Source organism: Syngnathoides biaculeatus, chromosome 10 (genome assembly GCF_019802595.1).
Source record: "Syngnathoides biaculeatus isolate LvHL_M chromosome 10, ASM1980259v1, whole genome shotgun sequence".
In the NCBI taxonomy this organism is placed as follows: Eukaryota; Metazoa; Chordata; class Actinopteri; order Syngnathiformes; family Syngnathidae; genus Syngnathoides; species Syngnathoides biaculeatus.
Window position 1 is genome coordinate 12,006,564 of NC_084649.1, and position 17,292 is coordinate 12,023,855.

The window sequence follows — 17,292 nt, forward strand, 5'->3', positions numbered from 1 at the left end:
GGAGCCAGATGAGGTGGCTGGGGCATCTGATTCGGATGCCTTCTGGACGGCTCTCTGGTGAGGTGTTCCAGGCATGTCCCACTGGAAAAAGACCCCGAGGACGATCCAGGACATGCTGGAAAGACTATGTTCCCGCCTGGCTTGGGAACGCCTCGGGATCCCTCCTAAAGAGCTGGAAAAAGTGGCTGGGGAAAGGGAAGTCTGGGTATCCCTGCTGAAGCTACTTCCCCGCGACCCCACCTGGAAAAGCGATAGATAATGGATGCATGGATGGATGGATGAATGGATGGATACCCAAGAATGAATAAAGATCGCCAACGGCATGTCAGTCATTGTAATGGAGTAAAAGTATTGATCCTTAGTCACATAAATATTCAAGTAAAAGTTCAAATATGGTGCATTTAAAGTACTCTGACAAGTACAGTTGATGGAAACTGTTACTTGAGTAAATGTAATGGATTAAACGTAGCGGATTACTACAACATGTGTATCACACACCTGTCTAGAAGTACTCTGTAGTAAATAACGGGCGCGCACACACATCTATGAATGCTTACTGTCTTCTAAGAAGCCCTAAACGACCATTTAGCTACATTAGAAGCACAATCTATTTTGTGCCCAGATGGATGTGTTTTTTTTTTTTTTTCATAATAAACATTTACTTTGTTATATTTAATTGGGAATTAGTTGAAATTTATGTAGGCGGCACGGTGCATCAGCTGGTAAAGCATTAGCCTCACAGTTCTGAGGTCCCGGGTTCAACCCTGGACCTGCCTGTGTGGAGTTTGCATGTTCTCCCCGTGCCTGTGTGGGTTTCCTCTGGGCACTCTGGTTTCCTCCCACATCCCAAAAACATGCAACAATAATTGGCCTCTCTAAATTGCCCCTAGGTGTGATTGTGGGTGTGACTTTTGTCTGTCTCCATGTACCCTGCAATTGGCTGGCAACCAGTCCAGAGTGTACCCCGCCTCCTGCTCGTTGACAGCTAGGATAGGCTCCAGCACTCCCCGTGACCATTGTGATGATAAGTGGCTAAGAAAATGGATGGATGGATGAAATTTATGTCAGTTGGGGTTAGCTAGGCTGTGCTCTACCTTCCTCCGAACTACATCTGCGAGAGTCGAGCCTTTTCAGGGAGGCACCTTGCTTTGTCGATTTTGCTTGCTTCTACTCTACACCGCCTTTTCCTTGCTCACTATTGTCTACTATTCTCTCCCTTGGATTCTTGATCCAATGTCACGCTGAAAATCCCTTCTCACACTGGGCCACACAAATGGACGGATTCAGCATCATGGTTCAAGCTTTGTAGGGTTATTTTTCACAAGTTAAAAGTATTTTGCTGTAAGCTACTATGGAACTATCTCCAGTGTATGGAGCTCGTGAATGTTTGAACGCTGATGCTTTTTGGCCTTAGAGTCAGAGAATTTAAAAAAAATGCCAGTTTTCTGGATCTCACTCACTCACACTCACTCACTCTCTCACTCAGTAGAATAAAATTTCTGATCTGCAAATCGTTCAGCATCATTAAAGCCATTTTATTATAATAGAGCACCCAGCAAATGGAACACTGATTTAGAAAAATGTTTATATCCAATCTGATAAGATCTAATACAAAAGCCATTGAGTATCAACAAGTTTGACTTTTGCTAATGTACAATTATTCTGGGCATCATTATTCTGATCAATTCGATGCTACACTGGAATTGAAGTAGAGAGACAAAAGTTCAGAATTCCAAGTTTTATTTCACATTTTTTACATCCAGATGTGTGAAACAACCAAGGAGATCGCACCTTTTGTTTGAACTCACCCATTTGTCAAGTGAGTTTAAGTATTGGAACGTATGACTGGGTGTTTGTAGTTGCTGAGGTGTTGCTTTTTAGATTGACTGTTCAAACATTAGACAGTGATCGTCTTTGGCTTTGGGTTTCACCTGTGAAAACTGCATTTCCTGTTAAGCAAACATGAAGACAAGAGCGCTGTCTATAGTAGAAAAGCAAACTATTTTCAGTCAGAGCTATTTCACAAAGTTTGGGCATAGCCAATGCAACAATTTAGAATGTCCTGGGAAAAAGAAAAACTTGTGGTGTATTGAGCAAGAAACCTCAAATAGGTTTGGGAGTTTTCGAACGAAGTGTTATGGACTGATGAGACCAAGATTAGCCTTTACCAAAATTGATGGAAAGGCCAAAGTATGGAGTAAGAGAGGATGTGCTTATGATCCAAAACATACAAGTTCATCTGTTAAGCATGCCAGAGGTAATGCCATGGCTTGGCCTTGCATGGCTGCTTCTGAATGGGCTCACAAGTCTTTATTGATGATGTAGCTCATGATGGAAGCGGCAGAATGTGTCATGTGTGAGTTTTTGGGTAATAACCACTTCCTCTAACAGGATCTTTGTGACAGGAATCCAGTGTTTCTGTGGAAATGTCTATATGAGTGATGAAATAATGGTGAACAGGATTTTGTTTAAAACTCATATAGTGTACTGATTTCAGTTTCTATTCTTCAGTTTGCACAGTATATATATCCCTGTTGCAAACTGTGGTTGTGATTTCTGCCAATTGATTTGGATAAGTGACTGAGCCTTGTCAGACTGAAATTTCTTCCTCGTGGTGTTCCTTGCCAAAAATGCCGACTTAACTGCATCTCTTTAAACAGTCTATTTGAAGTTGGCATTATAACGTTACAATGAAATTTCAAACCTCATTGGGTTTATCACCGACCATATTTAATTTCCGAGTAATCTGCCAACATGAACATAAAGCTACCAAGCAAGAACTATTGATTGTTTGTTGACAATTGAATATAACACACTATTCATATGGTCCCACTAAGCAGGTGCTGCGTTCCTACTTTTAGTGAACACCCGTATGATTCTTTATGAATCAGGAAAAACTGGAATTGTAAGATTATGATATGCATTGGGTGTGGGCATCATGTCCTGTTTAGATAGCATCATGGGACTCTTCCAGTCATACATCACATTTCACTGTCCAAGTGTAACCTGACTTTTTTAAAACTGAAAGATTCATGGTCATTTTCTGTTTGGAAAGGTGCCATACTGTACAGTTTTTAGAACTATGTTGGGAAAATTGAAGCCTCAAAGCAATTAAAATGACCTTGTCAGTCAGACTGTTTTTAAAAGCAGCTTATTCTTCAAGTTTTATTTCATCTTAAGATGTGTGTTAAATCTAGAGCCACCCCATACAATCCTGTTTGTGGAAGTAGTATTGTTTTACATTTAATGCAGTTATTATTTATCACTTGTTTTTTGTGAGCATGGCTAGTCACGTAAGAGTCGTTTGGTGGAAGTCATTAAAAAAAAGTGCTGGCAGAAATGCTCAATCTAATGCTATGTGCTTTGATCCTGATTGTAAATGATGAAAATTAGCATTTCCTTCTCATGTGACTCACTCCCATCACCTGACCCGAAAAGTCGCTCTGTTCCACAAAGTGCACCATGTGACATTCGAGAGAGGCCAATGACATTTTCGTGTTTACATTGTGCTAACCCGGAGCCGGGGAGAAGTAGCTGTTATTGCACCACTACTGCTGCAGTGCCATGGTGATCAGGTTTTGACTCACAGTGCCACACGTCACATGGAGTGGCGTGGCCCGTTGATTGAGCAAATAGTGGAACTTGTTTTTGTGGCTGAAAATGTTACGAAATCAGGGAAGTCTGCAGCACCGGAAAGTGGGCAGACAGGAGAGTTGCTGTGATCAAGTGTGTTTATCATTAGACCAACTCTGGAATTGAATATATATTCTATAGAGTTACAGTTAATGCCAAAATAAATGACCTATATTTTAGTTGGAACCCACACATCCTGACAGGTTACCATGATCCCTTGTAATAGCGCAAAATGGTGTTCCTCAAAATTATCTAAGATCAGCAATATGAGTCATTTTTTAACATGTGAAATAACAAATGAAACTAGCAGGTATTTTCCCCAAATAACTTCGTTATTTGTGAATCTTTGTGTAATATCCAGAATACTGTATGCCCATAAAGTCTTTCCCTGTTTTCGCCACAACAACAGTTACAGTTAAGCTTTACACGATCAGGATTTTTGGGGCCGATCACCGATCAGAGTGAGTGGGGGTTTGGGGGAAGCTGATCATACTGTATATACTTAATTGCTCAAAATATATATATTTATAATAATATATCTTTGTTCATCTATGCCAATGAGGAACATTGACAGAATAAATTACCGTCATTTCCGGCCTACAAGTCCCGACTTTTTTCACACTCTTTCAACCCTGCGGTTTATGCAGTGATGCGGCTAATTTGTGCATTTTTTTCTAACGGCCGCAAGGGAGCACGAGCGGAAAAGGTGAGAATGAGACCGGTGGAATATATGTGCCCTGTTAGCGCTGCTTTAGCGCTGTGCTAGTGTGTTGCTGCTGTGTTACTGGCGTGTCTCATTAATATTTGTTTGTTTAATTTTTACTGGCCCTGTTAGCATTTGTGCTAGCGTTAGCGCCACACTAGCAGTGTGCGAGTGTTAAACTTTTTCTGTGTACCTTCTTTCTTTGTAAATATCTCATGTTTGAATGTGGGTTTTAAAGTGCGCAGTTGCGGCTTTTACATAGCTGCGGTTTATGTATGTACCAAATGGTGTTTCCTTTACAAATGTAGTCGGTGAGGCTTATAACCAGGTGTGCTCTGTAGGCCGGGAATTACGGTAATGGTCTTCTATTAGATGGCAGTTAGTACAAACCGCATTAATTTATCTACTTTTTGTGACATTTTTGTTTGTTCGTGTGATATGAGAATTTTCAATTGTAAAGTATGTGCATACGTGGATGGCAAAATGTAGCCCAATGATTGTAAAAACAGGATTCGGTCGTATTCTGGTATCAGAATACAAAATTTTATTGGAGAAGTCTGACAACGTGCAATGGTGAAAGAGCAAATTTGTCTTGTAGTCTGACCCGCTCGGGCAATACGTGTTGTCTCTCAGCTGTCTTGTCTCTCCCTTGCAGCCATCAGTTATTTCGTTCTACCTCAATAGACCCTTGAGAATCCTAAAAACAAATTCTAAAAAAAAATTGTGTTTCTTTCAAATATGGAGGGTACGATGGCGATGTGGATGATCAGATTGGCTAATTATGACAATAAAGCCAATCAACTGATAATGAGCATAAAATGCTCGTGAATGGTCAATACCAATCTCACCGATCAAATCACCCTGAAGTCTAGTTACAGTATTACTTCCTAACCAAAAAATCTGTAAAATTTCAAATGTGGCCATGTGCTCATCTAAAATAAAATGTAACGCTTGGAAAAAAAGATCAAAATTATTCTAATATAACAAAAACATGATTGGGTTATTGTATATACCTGGTTGTGCCAAAACCTATAGTCAAATTTGGTCAATTTCATATTTTTTCACAGATATACAATGTTTATCGCTTTTCACGTTGGTCTGTTATTGACTACCGGTAATCCAAAGTGTTAAAAATGTCTTGCCCTCTTTATCGATGTTAGTGATACAACGTGGGTACTGTTTTTTGGTTTCCTAAAAAGCCATTACCCACCTCGGGAGTCCCACAAGCCAAAAGGGCCAATAGGACTCCTTCTCATTGATTGTTTTGAAGATACAAGTTGTCTTCCCGGCAAATCCGAATTAAAAATATTTGGATGTGTTTTGACATGACAGTTTCTCGATGATTCCCCCCCAGATCACGTGATGACATGTGTTAGGTCATCTGACCGGTATCAGCATATTACCGCATTGTTTCTGACTCAAACTTAACCCAGTGACAACATTCCCACTCAATGGCCCTCTGTCAAAGACTTTGTTTGTCTGTGTGACCCGGCGCTTGCTTTGACCCCCTTCTGTCCATCAGTGTGTCCACTGTTGGCTTCAAGTCATCTAACGATCCTCTTAAAACACAAAAGACTTTCTGTCGGCCACTTAAACTCATAATCCATTTTATCTTCTACATTATCCATGGATCATCCATAACCCACTCTGGACAAAGATAATCACACACATGCGCTTTTGGAGATGGGCCTTTAAGAATGATTTAATGCGCACAATATGAAAAAAAAAAAAAAACTGTGAGATGTGCATGCTCGTAAATTTCGACAAAACTATTCATATATCAAAGAAAACCTGGAAATAACTGGTGTTCAGCTCAAACCTGATATGTCCTAATGTGGTTTCATTATTATTATTTAACACAATACTTTTAGTCAGTCCCCAAGTGACTAAATGTTACGAGTTATTGACCAATATAAAGTGGAAAGAATGGTTTGCCCTCTTTGATGTTGTGATGTTAATGGCTCAACAAACAAGCTGTTTTTGTTTTTGTTTTTTTGTGTTCCTAAAAAGTGATGGTTTTGGAGATGTGAGGTCTCTGCCTGTTGCCAGCTAAATACTGGTTGTCCCGTGGTTTTAGTGAAATATTGTATTGACAAAGTAGTGCACGTCGTTCTTGTGATGTACTGTGGTGCAATATCCACGACAGTACTGTCAACAATAAGTACAATATTGTTACTTAATTACAATATCATATCTGTGTCATTCTTTTTTTTAAGGCCAATTTTATGGCATCTCCAGTCTTGACTTCAAGTTCAAAATTGGGGCCCGGAGAAAGGTGATGAATGTTATAATTTTGATTCCCTCTCATATGCAGTTACTTGCTGGAAAAAGTCCACTTTTATGCAGCTGCACAAGTGTTATTTAATATTATTGAAACACCTGAAAAGGGGCAACAATGAAATAATGTAACCACGATTGAATGTTCGCTAAAGTTGACTTTGTTTTCACTGAAGCAGAAAGTATAGCGAAGGGGACATTTTTCTTTTTATCACACCGATTCAAATTAGAGAAAAGAAAAAATAATCTATTCAATTGTGAATTTATTTTCATACATCAGGTTGACTATGCCTACTACCAGCGATGAGAATTCTAATTGATTGCTCCACGAATTTTGGGGATTGAATGGAATTAATATTTAATATTCTCTTGACGCAATTTAGGCAAAATGAAGTGCACAACTTGTTTGCTAACACATTGCCATCGAAACAGGAATTCAGAACATGTGAAAAATGTATTTTCCTCATCAAGCAAGAAAGTTAGGTCAAATGCCTAGTTTTCCTTGCTTCCAACTGTAATCCGTGACTAAGACGTGACCGTTTTTTACTTATTTACAGTTAGTGTTCTTCACAAAATGTGTTAGTGCATAGCTAAACATCACATCCTCCTCCTCATTTTTTGTTGTTGTTGATCTACATGATGGACTTGCTCATCGACGGATCAATGTTTAATTTATGTACAAAGCAGCACATTTTGTATTTTTACGTTTATACAAATGCAATGACTTTTGACTCTTTTTCCCTCATCTCCCTCTTTTTTTTTGGATTTCTTTCTTCTCTGTAACAGCTGTGCCTTTTGGGGAGTCTTACCACTTCCTGCTGGGTTTTGTACCCTGGCTGAATCCCCTGTTTGGGTTGGCTCACTGACCTGCTCCGCGCGTGTGTGTGCGTGACTGTGTGGGAGAGATACAGGGTGGCTGTTTTCTGTATAAATCTGTCTGGGCGTTCTCTCCCTCCAAGCCTGTTATTCGAGTGCTTGTTTGATCTTGATGAAAAACAGCGTGCCATACAATGAACTTGTTTCTACCTTTAACAAGCACTGGGTTCATACATGCACATATGAACAGGATGAAAAGAGGAATTTAAAAGAAGATGAAAGACACTTAATGCTTCCTCGTACAAATTATACTTCAAGGTGGCCTTTGTTTTTATGTTAAGACTTCTCCGTCCTTGTCATCCTTTGCAGGAAGGAGCAGAGCATCTTATCGCCAGTGAACTGCTGGAACCTGTTGCTCCTTCAGGTGAAGAGGGAGAGCCGCGACCACGCCACTCTCTCCGACCTCTACCTCAACAACGTCATTCCTCGCTTTGCGCAGATCAGCGAGGACTCCGGACGCCTCTTCAAGAAGGCAACGCTCACTCGCATAACGCACACGTTATATTGCTTTAGGCCATAAACACGCACATTCCATCTGCTCCTTGTAATTCTTTCCACAGTCATATTTGTCCCGATTCAATCATTGCCACTTCATATGAAGCATTTTAAAAAGGCAATCTGTGTTTTTTTTTTTCAAGTATGTAAAGCCACAATGGCACAAATGTCCTCTTAACACTGGCTTGATTCATCGTCAAGTGTAACACTTTCATACATCCCTACTTTCTGCTTATACCTAAAATTTGTCGTTTATATCAAGTCATTGTCCTGGCTCAGCACAAAATGTAATCTCTTTTCAATATTATGCATTCAGGAGTGAACATTTCTATCTTGGCTACCCCTCTCCACAATATCATGTAAATATAGAGGTCATGCACGTGACATCACCATTTTCACGGCGCCATATTGCCGATCAAAAAGAGCTGCCCGACAGTGTGGGGGACATTGAACCGGGGAAGAATATTTACAATGCACGAGACTTGTAGTGCTGTAGGTTGTTACAACAGACAAGACAGATATTCAAAAACGTCCTTCTATAGAATACCATCTGAAAAGACCAGAAAATATTGATGGATTTCGGCAATTAAACGCGATGGATGGTGCCCTACCAGAATACGCACACGCTTGTGTAACAATCACTTCATTTCAGGTACGAATTATTCTTGTAAATCTCAAATTCCCAAGAAGTATTTATAATGCCAAGTTGGCTCATTTGAGAACAATGCATTTAAAAAAAAAAAAAAAAAAAACGACAGGGAGTCGTTTCCAACGTACACGAAGTGGGTTGCGTCCACACATTAATCTTTGGTAAAGCTCTCCCCAACAGACTTTTTTTTTTTTTTTTTTTTTTTTTTTAATATGCATTGTTCTCCAATTTGTCCAATGTGTATTTAAAAAAAGAAAATAAACTGTCGGTCACACAGAGGTATCCGTAAGTTAAAGTGTGGCCGCAACGCGCTTCAGTGTAGGAGGAGCTGACTTGCTGTCTTTTTTTTCCCCAATCATAAAGAATGCGAGTTTGTGTAAAACCAAGGGTCATTTATTTAAATATTGGTATTTGTATTGACAAAATCTGAGTGGCTCCATCACTACGTGGGATCTATTCTTGATTGAGAACAGATCCAGCAATGAAATATTTGTATGCATCCAGACTTTTCTATGCTTTCAAACTTTTTTGTGTAAATCTCAACGACTTACTCCCCAGGTCCATGTGTATATCCAGTTGTCCAAAACAAGCGGAAGCAGGTTAATAGTCCAATTTCTTATCGGTGAAAACATCAACTTCGGCATTAAATATGGGTCCCCTATGCCATGTCTCTCATTTTTCCCCGTACTTTCGTTTAGTACCACCTTCTAAATGTTTAACGTATCAGACAAAACTCTGGGAGACGTATTTTCGTCTAGTCTCCAACCAACTTAGCATGGAAGAATGGTTTGTTTGACCGACACTTCCGGCCAGTGACGTGATTTGATGACGTAGGTGCACGAGCTCTATGGGTTATGTCTGTTATGATAATGGAGATGAACACGTAAACTTCCTTGGGAGAGATAAAAGTTGTAAGGTATTGTTTTGATTGTCCTTTTCAGGGTGGTTCGGCTTGTAACATAGCAAAATTAGACAAAAACTATATAGCCGGTCTCTCTTTAGAAGAAGACCACATTAGTAGACACTGATTTTAAAATGCAGATACAGTAATTTATTTTGACTTTTCGTCATTTCTGTCAGAATCTTACTTTTTCTTTCTTTTCTTTTTCCTGAGAAGGCAAATATTGGCGTCCTATCTGTCTTGACTTAATGTCATTTGAGTCCTGATGGAGCCATTCATAAGACCTTATCAACCACATTCCAAGTCCCCCAGTATGGACAGTTTATCCTAAATACACAATCTTAACTAATCACTCACATGTTACAATCCAGTTTTGGACTTCAAAGATATTTCTCAAATATATGCTTTTCAGTCAGCTGTCACCCACTTGAGTTCCGTGTACTTTTCACGTTGATGTTTCTGGAGAGAAAAAAAAAAAGGAAGTTACTTCTATGTAGATTTTCTGAAAAGAAGGTTCACATTCTGTTCATGAGCTCTGCTGTGTTCTCATGTCACACTTGTATATGTTTCATTTTAGACATGCCATTTACCTTGAAGTGATGTTTGGATGCAATTGTTGAAAGTCATTTTCCTTGTGTTGCAGATTTAGTGAACCAATTCAAATTGCACTTTTAAAATCAGCTCCAAAGAGTTTCAACTTGAAAATAAAAAGCCACTATATTATGAAGGGGTTGAGAATTTGGGTTGGAGCAGCGTTTAAGGACTGGGCTTAGCAAAAGAATGTCCTTCCGTAGGAAGGCTTCACTTGTAAGTGAGGTCAGTGTCTATGGAGTGTTAAGCATTGCAGTCATGATCAGATATGAAAACGTGAACCTCTACGACACTAATTTATATACCCAATGTCTGTGTGCACATCACGATGTGATGTAAAAATTTCTCAACACTTAATGAAGGCTGAGTTCATACTTGGCCCAAGATGGCTTGACGAAATGAAGTTTTGTGGGCCAGTGCATTTTATCTAAAGTTTTAAATGCTGCTGCGCTGAACAAAGACACTTACCGGCAGTAAAATGACACGTGCGCCGAAATTATGATATGATAACTGCATGACCACAGTCTATAAGCCTGAGACTACAATGGAGTATTTCTACCCAGCAATTAGGGTTGAACTTTGAATTACACTCCGCTTTAGAGGTTCCACTGTAATTTGGAATTTCTGAGTTATCAAAACCCACAAAACTGGTGTCTCAATTTGTTTACATCTTTTGGTTCACATCAGCAGCACTAGACGGGTACATACAACTATTGAGAGAATTTCTCTGTATCAGTTGTATTGTGTGACATGTTCAACTAAAAGACACTTTGAGTGTGGTACATCTATGCGAGAAAGGACTTATTAGTCCCAGCGGCTGAAAAAGCTTTATCTCAGGACACAAGTTGTCTTAGTGTGTTTTTGTTGTGCTCTTGCTCAACCAGACAGAGGAGCGGTTCAAAGGTCAAGATTGACAGTTGACGGACAGGACAGCTCAGCCATGGCTGGTTGCGTTTAAATTGCTCGATTGTAGCCCATCATTTCTTCACAACGAGAGTTCTTCAAAGCCTCAATCAAGGCAACTGGACTCTTCTTGTCTGTTGATGTTTCACCTTTAATCCAAAAGGCTTCTTGAGTTCTAAAATTTTACAGTTAGAGTAACCCTGGAGGGCAGGGCAACCTCACCTAACAGTTACCTCATTTGTCTGCTACAGAACCCTAAATCTTCTCACTTTCACTTTTTCTCCATTCCACGCACATTCATCCCTCTCATCTTGACCTTTTAAGTGTCTGGGATTCAACTTCTTGCCTTCATTTGTTTTTACTAAGACTGGATTTACATTGATATTACAAGTAGCCAATTCGGATATAATGCCGATACCTAAGTCTATTTCCATGGATATTTCAAGTGACGTATATAAAGGCTTGATTCTAATCTGAAGAGACAGCAATTGAATGTTTTGTGTTTTCCCTTTTACGCTGTCATGATGCATATCCAAATAGTGCCACCTGAGAGCAAAAAAATCAAAATAGTTACTTGATCCATGCTGTAATCTATCCTATCTGTAACAAACATTCAGCATTGCTCCATCCATCTGTTTCTTTCCACATTTGCTTGGCCTCTCTGTTCTGCTGTCTCTGAGCTCTGACTGTATTTATATGTCCAGTAACAGATTTTATTAATGTTTTTTGTGGTTTGCTCTTTTGTGGAACTGCACAGCATCAAACTGGAATTTACTTATTGCCTTATGTAGCTAAATAAGGAACCGAAAATATTATCAAAAACAATACCAGTAAGCTGACTCGCTCCACCACTGCAACTTCTACAATGAAAAACTTTTTAAACCACATTCATTTAGTCCACCGTGACCAAACTTGTGTATTGTGTATATATAGTACAATATTGCGACCACATCGTCTCATCTAGATTAATGACTATGTTCCTTAACATCGCGACTGAGTTGGTTTGCAAGTTAACCGTAAACACACTACACGATTACTGAGACCAATTTTGCTAATGACACTGAGATAATTGTTAATGAGATCCTTGTCCACAGTGATTAATTACCTTTAATCTGTCTTGTCTCTCTAGAGCAAGGAGGTTGGCGTGCAGCTGCAAGAGGACTTGATGAAGGTTCTGAATGAGCTTTATTCGGTAAGACAAATCGCTTTTGGCAACTTTCACGTTTCTAAATCCCCAGTGATGGATTTTCACAGGATTCATATACAGTATAGCCTCAATAAAAGAGATGTAACGGAAGGCAGCAAGTAAGTGCAGATTTCTACACTAGTGTTTCATATTTGAAAGACGATATGGTAGGAAACCAGCTACTCGAAACTAGGACACAATCTTTAATTAAAGGTGCCATATTTTACCAAACCAACTGTAATGTAATATTGATTCTGTGGTGCCTTAGTAACCATATGAAATATGAATTAAAGACATCCACATATTCCTGAGTTCCAGATATTTTTCTGCAGAGAGGGCTGAAATCAGGTTATTTGATTTTCTCAAGCTTATCTACATCACTAGCTAAGATGTCCGCCTAGTTCTTTGCTCTCAAGCCAGCGCTGTCAACACAACAAACGTGCGCTGATAAGTGGGTCTTCTACACGGAGGCAACCAATCAGAGGAAAGTGGTCGGTCTTCACCAAATATGGACAAAACATATGCAAAACTGGGTCAAACAGAAGTAGCTCTCGGGGAGGGCTTGTCTAGACACTTGTATGATTTTTTTTTTTTTTTTTAATAAAATTGAGAATTTTATAAGTGTATAACTAAGTCCTTGTTCGACAGTCACTCTTGGGAGGTCTAAATGGCTAAAATATGGAACCTCTAACGATACAACATTTAGAGCAAATTAATAAATTGTGATTAATTATAATGTTTCACTCAAAATTTTGATGCAGAAACGTAGAACGACAGAATTGTTCAGTTTTGTTTTCATGGTCATATTGCATTTCTTTCTTTTGCACTCACTCGTTAGTTGGCAAAATTTTTGTCCTGTAGCACAATTGAAAAGTGAACCAGTAATGGCAACTTTACACATAAAATGTATTGCTGCAGAAGGCTACAAAACCTGACCATGATGCAGAGTCACCACTGCACTCCAACAAGTAAATTTTGACAATCATTGCTGTTAGTGGTCACATGCTGTCAGGAGCAACACAACATTGGTTACTCATCTCCGTAGCCCGGCCAAATCACTGATGTCCTTGTCTGTTTGTGTGTGCAACCGATATTTAGCTCTGGCTCAACCCGCCAATTATAGTTTGCAAAGAGTTCTAAATAAAACTGGTTTAAATGACGTGCACATGCATACTCATAAACACAGCAGTGAATGTCTGGGGAGTTTGAATCAGAACGGTGGTGTGCTGGTCACCCAAATAGGGCTGACTGAGCTTGATGCAACACTTTAATGTGTTTGACCACTACAGAGTGGAATAAGTATGCGATTCCTTTGCTACAAAACTGTTGAATGCCCCGTCATTTTCCCAAAGCCACAGAGTGGAAAATCATTGTGCCAGAAATGTCATGTTTTCCGGCTGTTCCCAGGTGATGAAGACATACCACATGTACAACACCGACAGCATCAACGCGGAGTCCAAGCTGAAGGAGGCAGAGAAGCAGGAGGAAAAACAGATGGGACGCTCCAGTCGCCAAGACGACCGCCAGACGCCGCGCTCGCCAGACACCCTTGCTAGCATCAAGGCTGACGACAAACCCATTCGTCGTTCCAGTGTCAAAAAAATAGAAAAGATGAAGGAGAAGGTGAGTGGGCACACTAGGCAGTGATATTAGAGACGATGGAGGGCTCCACATGTTGTCGTACCAACTTGATGTTTCTTGTGAAATACTTAAAAAAAAAAAAAAGAACTAGCTCTGTGTTCACCTTTTTCATCAGTACACCGTTCTTCTCTTGTTCATTACCACCTGTTCCTCTCAGAGACAAGCCAAGTATACAGAGAACAAGCTGAAGGCCATCAAGGCCAGGAATGAGTACCTTCTTGCTCTTGAGGCCACCAACGGCTGCGTCTTCAAGTATTACATCCATGACCTCTCTGACATCATTGACGTGAGTACTTGGGGACTGGTTTAACAAAGGTTTGCACGTTCAAAAACGTGCGCAAACTTGACTGCACTTACAAAAATATTGGAAGCTCATCTATTAATTGGGTTCACCGACGATTGCGCCTGCCATATATGCATACTGGAGTGTAGATTTTTTTTTTTTTCTTTTTTTTTCCTGGTGTACTTTCCCAAGTTTTAAACGTGATACACAGGATTGGACCATACATCCAATTGCCACATGCTTGGCATCAGTTAAATTGAACAAAACATCTGCCAATACTTGTCCGTGTTTGTGCACCTTGTACACCTATCTTCGCATTTTTCGCCCTCCATTTTAAACATTCTCGCCCCAAAGAAGAAAACTGTGTCTTTTAGCAATGCTTCTGCAGCCACAAAAAAATCTATTACCATGGAAATAAGGCTCAAGATCATTAAGAGATTGGAGAAAGGAGTGACACCAACACCACCAATGATTCAGTCGGTCGACCATGGTGACAATTATTCAAGACAAAGCCCGTATTTTAGCACATGTGAAGGGTTCTGTTGCTATGTCGGATACAGTGATCCCAAAACAAGGTTCTTTGACACTTGTCGAGATGGAGAGGATTGAGGACCAGGTTCCTTTGCAGTAGCTAAGCACAGCCTCCCCTTCTTCTCCATCCACCTCTCAGCAGTAATGCTAAGTACATCATCTTGTTTACTTCAATGTATTTGTTTTTTATCAGAAGTATTTTGATGTAAATTCTGACTTTAATGGGGGAATCCGACTTAAGTCAAAATTCGAGTTAAGTCGCTACCGTAGTAACAGATCTCAGCCGTAGATCGAGGAGTCCCTGTATTTGCTTGCTCTTATTTTGAAATTATACACAAGAAGTTACACTAATCACCTCAGTGGACAGCAAGTTTGGCGGCTTACTGAAATCGTGTTTTACTTGATATGGAGTCGTGTGTCCTTTACAAATACATTTTGTGTGAACACATTAATTTAGAACAAGTTCACGTTAAGAATAAGCACAGGAACTGATTCAGAATTTCAGCAAATGGGGGAAAAATTAATCATGTCTTGCAGCAAAATTAAAAGGACTGCTTGGTTGCTAACAAGAGAAGCACTCAAATCTGAGATTGCGCACCTCTCGAGTTACTTTCACCAAAAATCGTTTCCAATTCACATTTTTGTGTGCGCAGTGCTGTGATCTTGGCTACCATGCCAGCCTCCACCGTGCCCTGAGGACCTACTTGTCAGCAGAACAGAATGTAGAGGTGTCCAAGCACACTGGACTGGAGACATTGGAGGGTGCTGCGGAAAGTCTTGAGCCCAATGGAGATAAACAGAAGCTGATGGAGACCTACAACAACGTCTTCTGCCCCCCAGCTCGCTTTGACTTCCAGTCGCACATGGGAGACACGGTATAATGCTGCACAGTATTTGAATATCAGTGGCCACAAATATGTTTTTTGTTAATGTGCTCCTCTTATGTAGCTAAATATTTTAACCAAAATTTTAAACCTCTCAATATAATGACGTGCACCACTTCGCACTATAACCTGCGTGTGTGCGTGTGTGCGTGTGCGTGTGTGTGTGCGTGTGTGTGTGCGTGTGCGTGTGCGTGTGCGTGTGTGTGTGCGTGTGTGTGTGCGTGTGTGTGCGTGTGTGTGTGTGTGTGTGTGGTGTGTGTGTGTGGTGTGTGTGTGTGTGTGTGTGTGTGTGTGTGTGTGTGTGTGTAGATGGGATTTATGTGTGCACAGCAGCCACTGGAAGGTGAGCTTCTCCAGAGGTGTCAGCAGCTTCAGTCCCGACTCTCCACGCTCAAGATAGAGAATGAAGAGGTTATAAGAGATTGAGTATTTTCTTCCTTTTAATAAATGTAATACATGTCTTTAAATGATCTCAATTCTTATTATTTTTTGTCTTTTACTCTTCTGCTCATCAGGTGAAGAAGACCATGGAGGCCACTCTGTCCACCATCCAGGACATGGTGACAGTGGAGGACTATGACGTGTCCGAGTGCTTCCACCACAGCAACAGCATGGAGTCTGTCAAGTCGACGTTCAGTGAATCCTATCTCAGCAAGCCCAGCCTCGCTAAGCGGCGGGCCAACCAACAGGAGACAGAACAGTTCTACTTTACGGTCAGTGGCATGTTTGAATAATCAATGATAGCATGTGGAGTCAAAGACCGCTGTGATTAACTGCAATTCTGCGTGAACGTTAACGCTAATACTGTCTTGTGTAGAAGCTGAAGGAGTTTCTTGAAGGCAGGAACCTGATCACCAAGCTAGAGGCTAAGCATGACCTCATCCAGAAGACCATAGGAGAGAGTAAGTGTCCTTCATACCTTTTAGACTTTTAGTGTATGTGGAGGTCACAGTGACTGCGACCATATGTGAACACAGATGTTCACAGGAAAGGTGGGGAGGTGGAGGGGGGATGGTTGGTATTCTTCCTCAGGAAATGTCAGCATTTCCGCAACCGAGCAGGAAAGCTTTTGTGTGTTTACGCTGTCTTCTTCCTCCTGTGTGTCCCACTTCTATTCTACTATGTGTGTTTTACTCTCTGACGGCAATCCCTTGTCCTGTTTCTTCCCCCTTTAGGTCAGAAGACCGACTGTTGCCTTGCCAGGTACATGTGGTGAAGGAAGGAAGTACATAAACACGCACGCACACTATCTCGGACACATATGCTAAAGTAGGGTTCTCTTACCTTCTTGGCATTCAGGGGTATGATTACCCACATCACCATTGAAAAATATTCTCAACATATGTGTCTATGTGCACAAATAGAGCGTTACCAGAGTTGGGCGCATATAAATAAGCACTCTGTTGATTTAATGACAGAGTCCTGTTTCTCTCTCTCTCTCTCTCTTCTCTCTCTCTCTCTCTCTCTCTCTCTCTCCTCTCTCTCTCTCTCTCTCGCTCTCTCTCTCGCTCTCTCTCTCTCTCTCTCTCTCTCTCTCTCTCTTCTCTCTCTCTCTCTCTCTCTCTCTCTCTCTCTCTCTCTCTCTCTCTCTCTCTCTATCTCTCTCTCTCTCTGTGTGTGTGAGCAGTGGACGGAGAAACTCTGCAGTAAGGAAACAGGTAATTATCTGTTGTGTGTTTGTGTGCGTGGTTGTGTATGTACATGCAGCTCTGTTTTTAAGACATTTTGCCATCGTTGAC

General features: G+C 40.5%; 1 protein-coding gene across 2 annotated transcripts in view; it reads left to right on the forward strand.

Annotated features, from left to right (window-relative positions):
- The window catches only part of srgap2 (SLIT-ROBO Rho GTPase activating protein 2), a 68,376-nt gene that overhangs the window by 39,773 nt on the left and 11,311 nt on the right, over positions 1 to 17,292 (forward strand). For both annotated transcript variants that reach the window (XM_061831913.1, XM_061831914.1), the window contains exons 3-12: positions 7,799 to 7,961; positions 12,158 to 12,220; positions 13,622 to 13,837; positions 14,013 to 14,141; positions 15,323 to 15,544; positions 15,863 to 15,964; positions 16,069 to 16,266; positions 16,371 to 16,455; positions 16,729 to 16,756; positions 17,181 to 17,211. In XM_061831913.1, the coding sequence (XP_061687897.1) occupies positions 7,799 to 7,961; positions 12,158 to 12,220; positions 13,622 to 13,837; positions 14,013 to 14,141; positions 15,323 to 15,544; positions 15,863 to 15,964; positions 16,069 to 16,266; positions 16,371 to 16,455; positions 16,729 to 16,756; positions 17,181 to 17,211 (1,237 nt within the window). The remainder of the gene's footprint in view (positions 1 to 7,798; positions 7,962 to 12,157; positions 12,221 to 13,621; positions 13,838 to 14,012; positions 14,142 to 15,322; positions 15,545 to 15,862; positions 15,965 to 16,068; positions 16,267 to 16,370; positions 16,456 to 16,728; positions 16,757 to 17,180; positions 17,212 to 17,292) is intronic.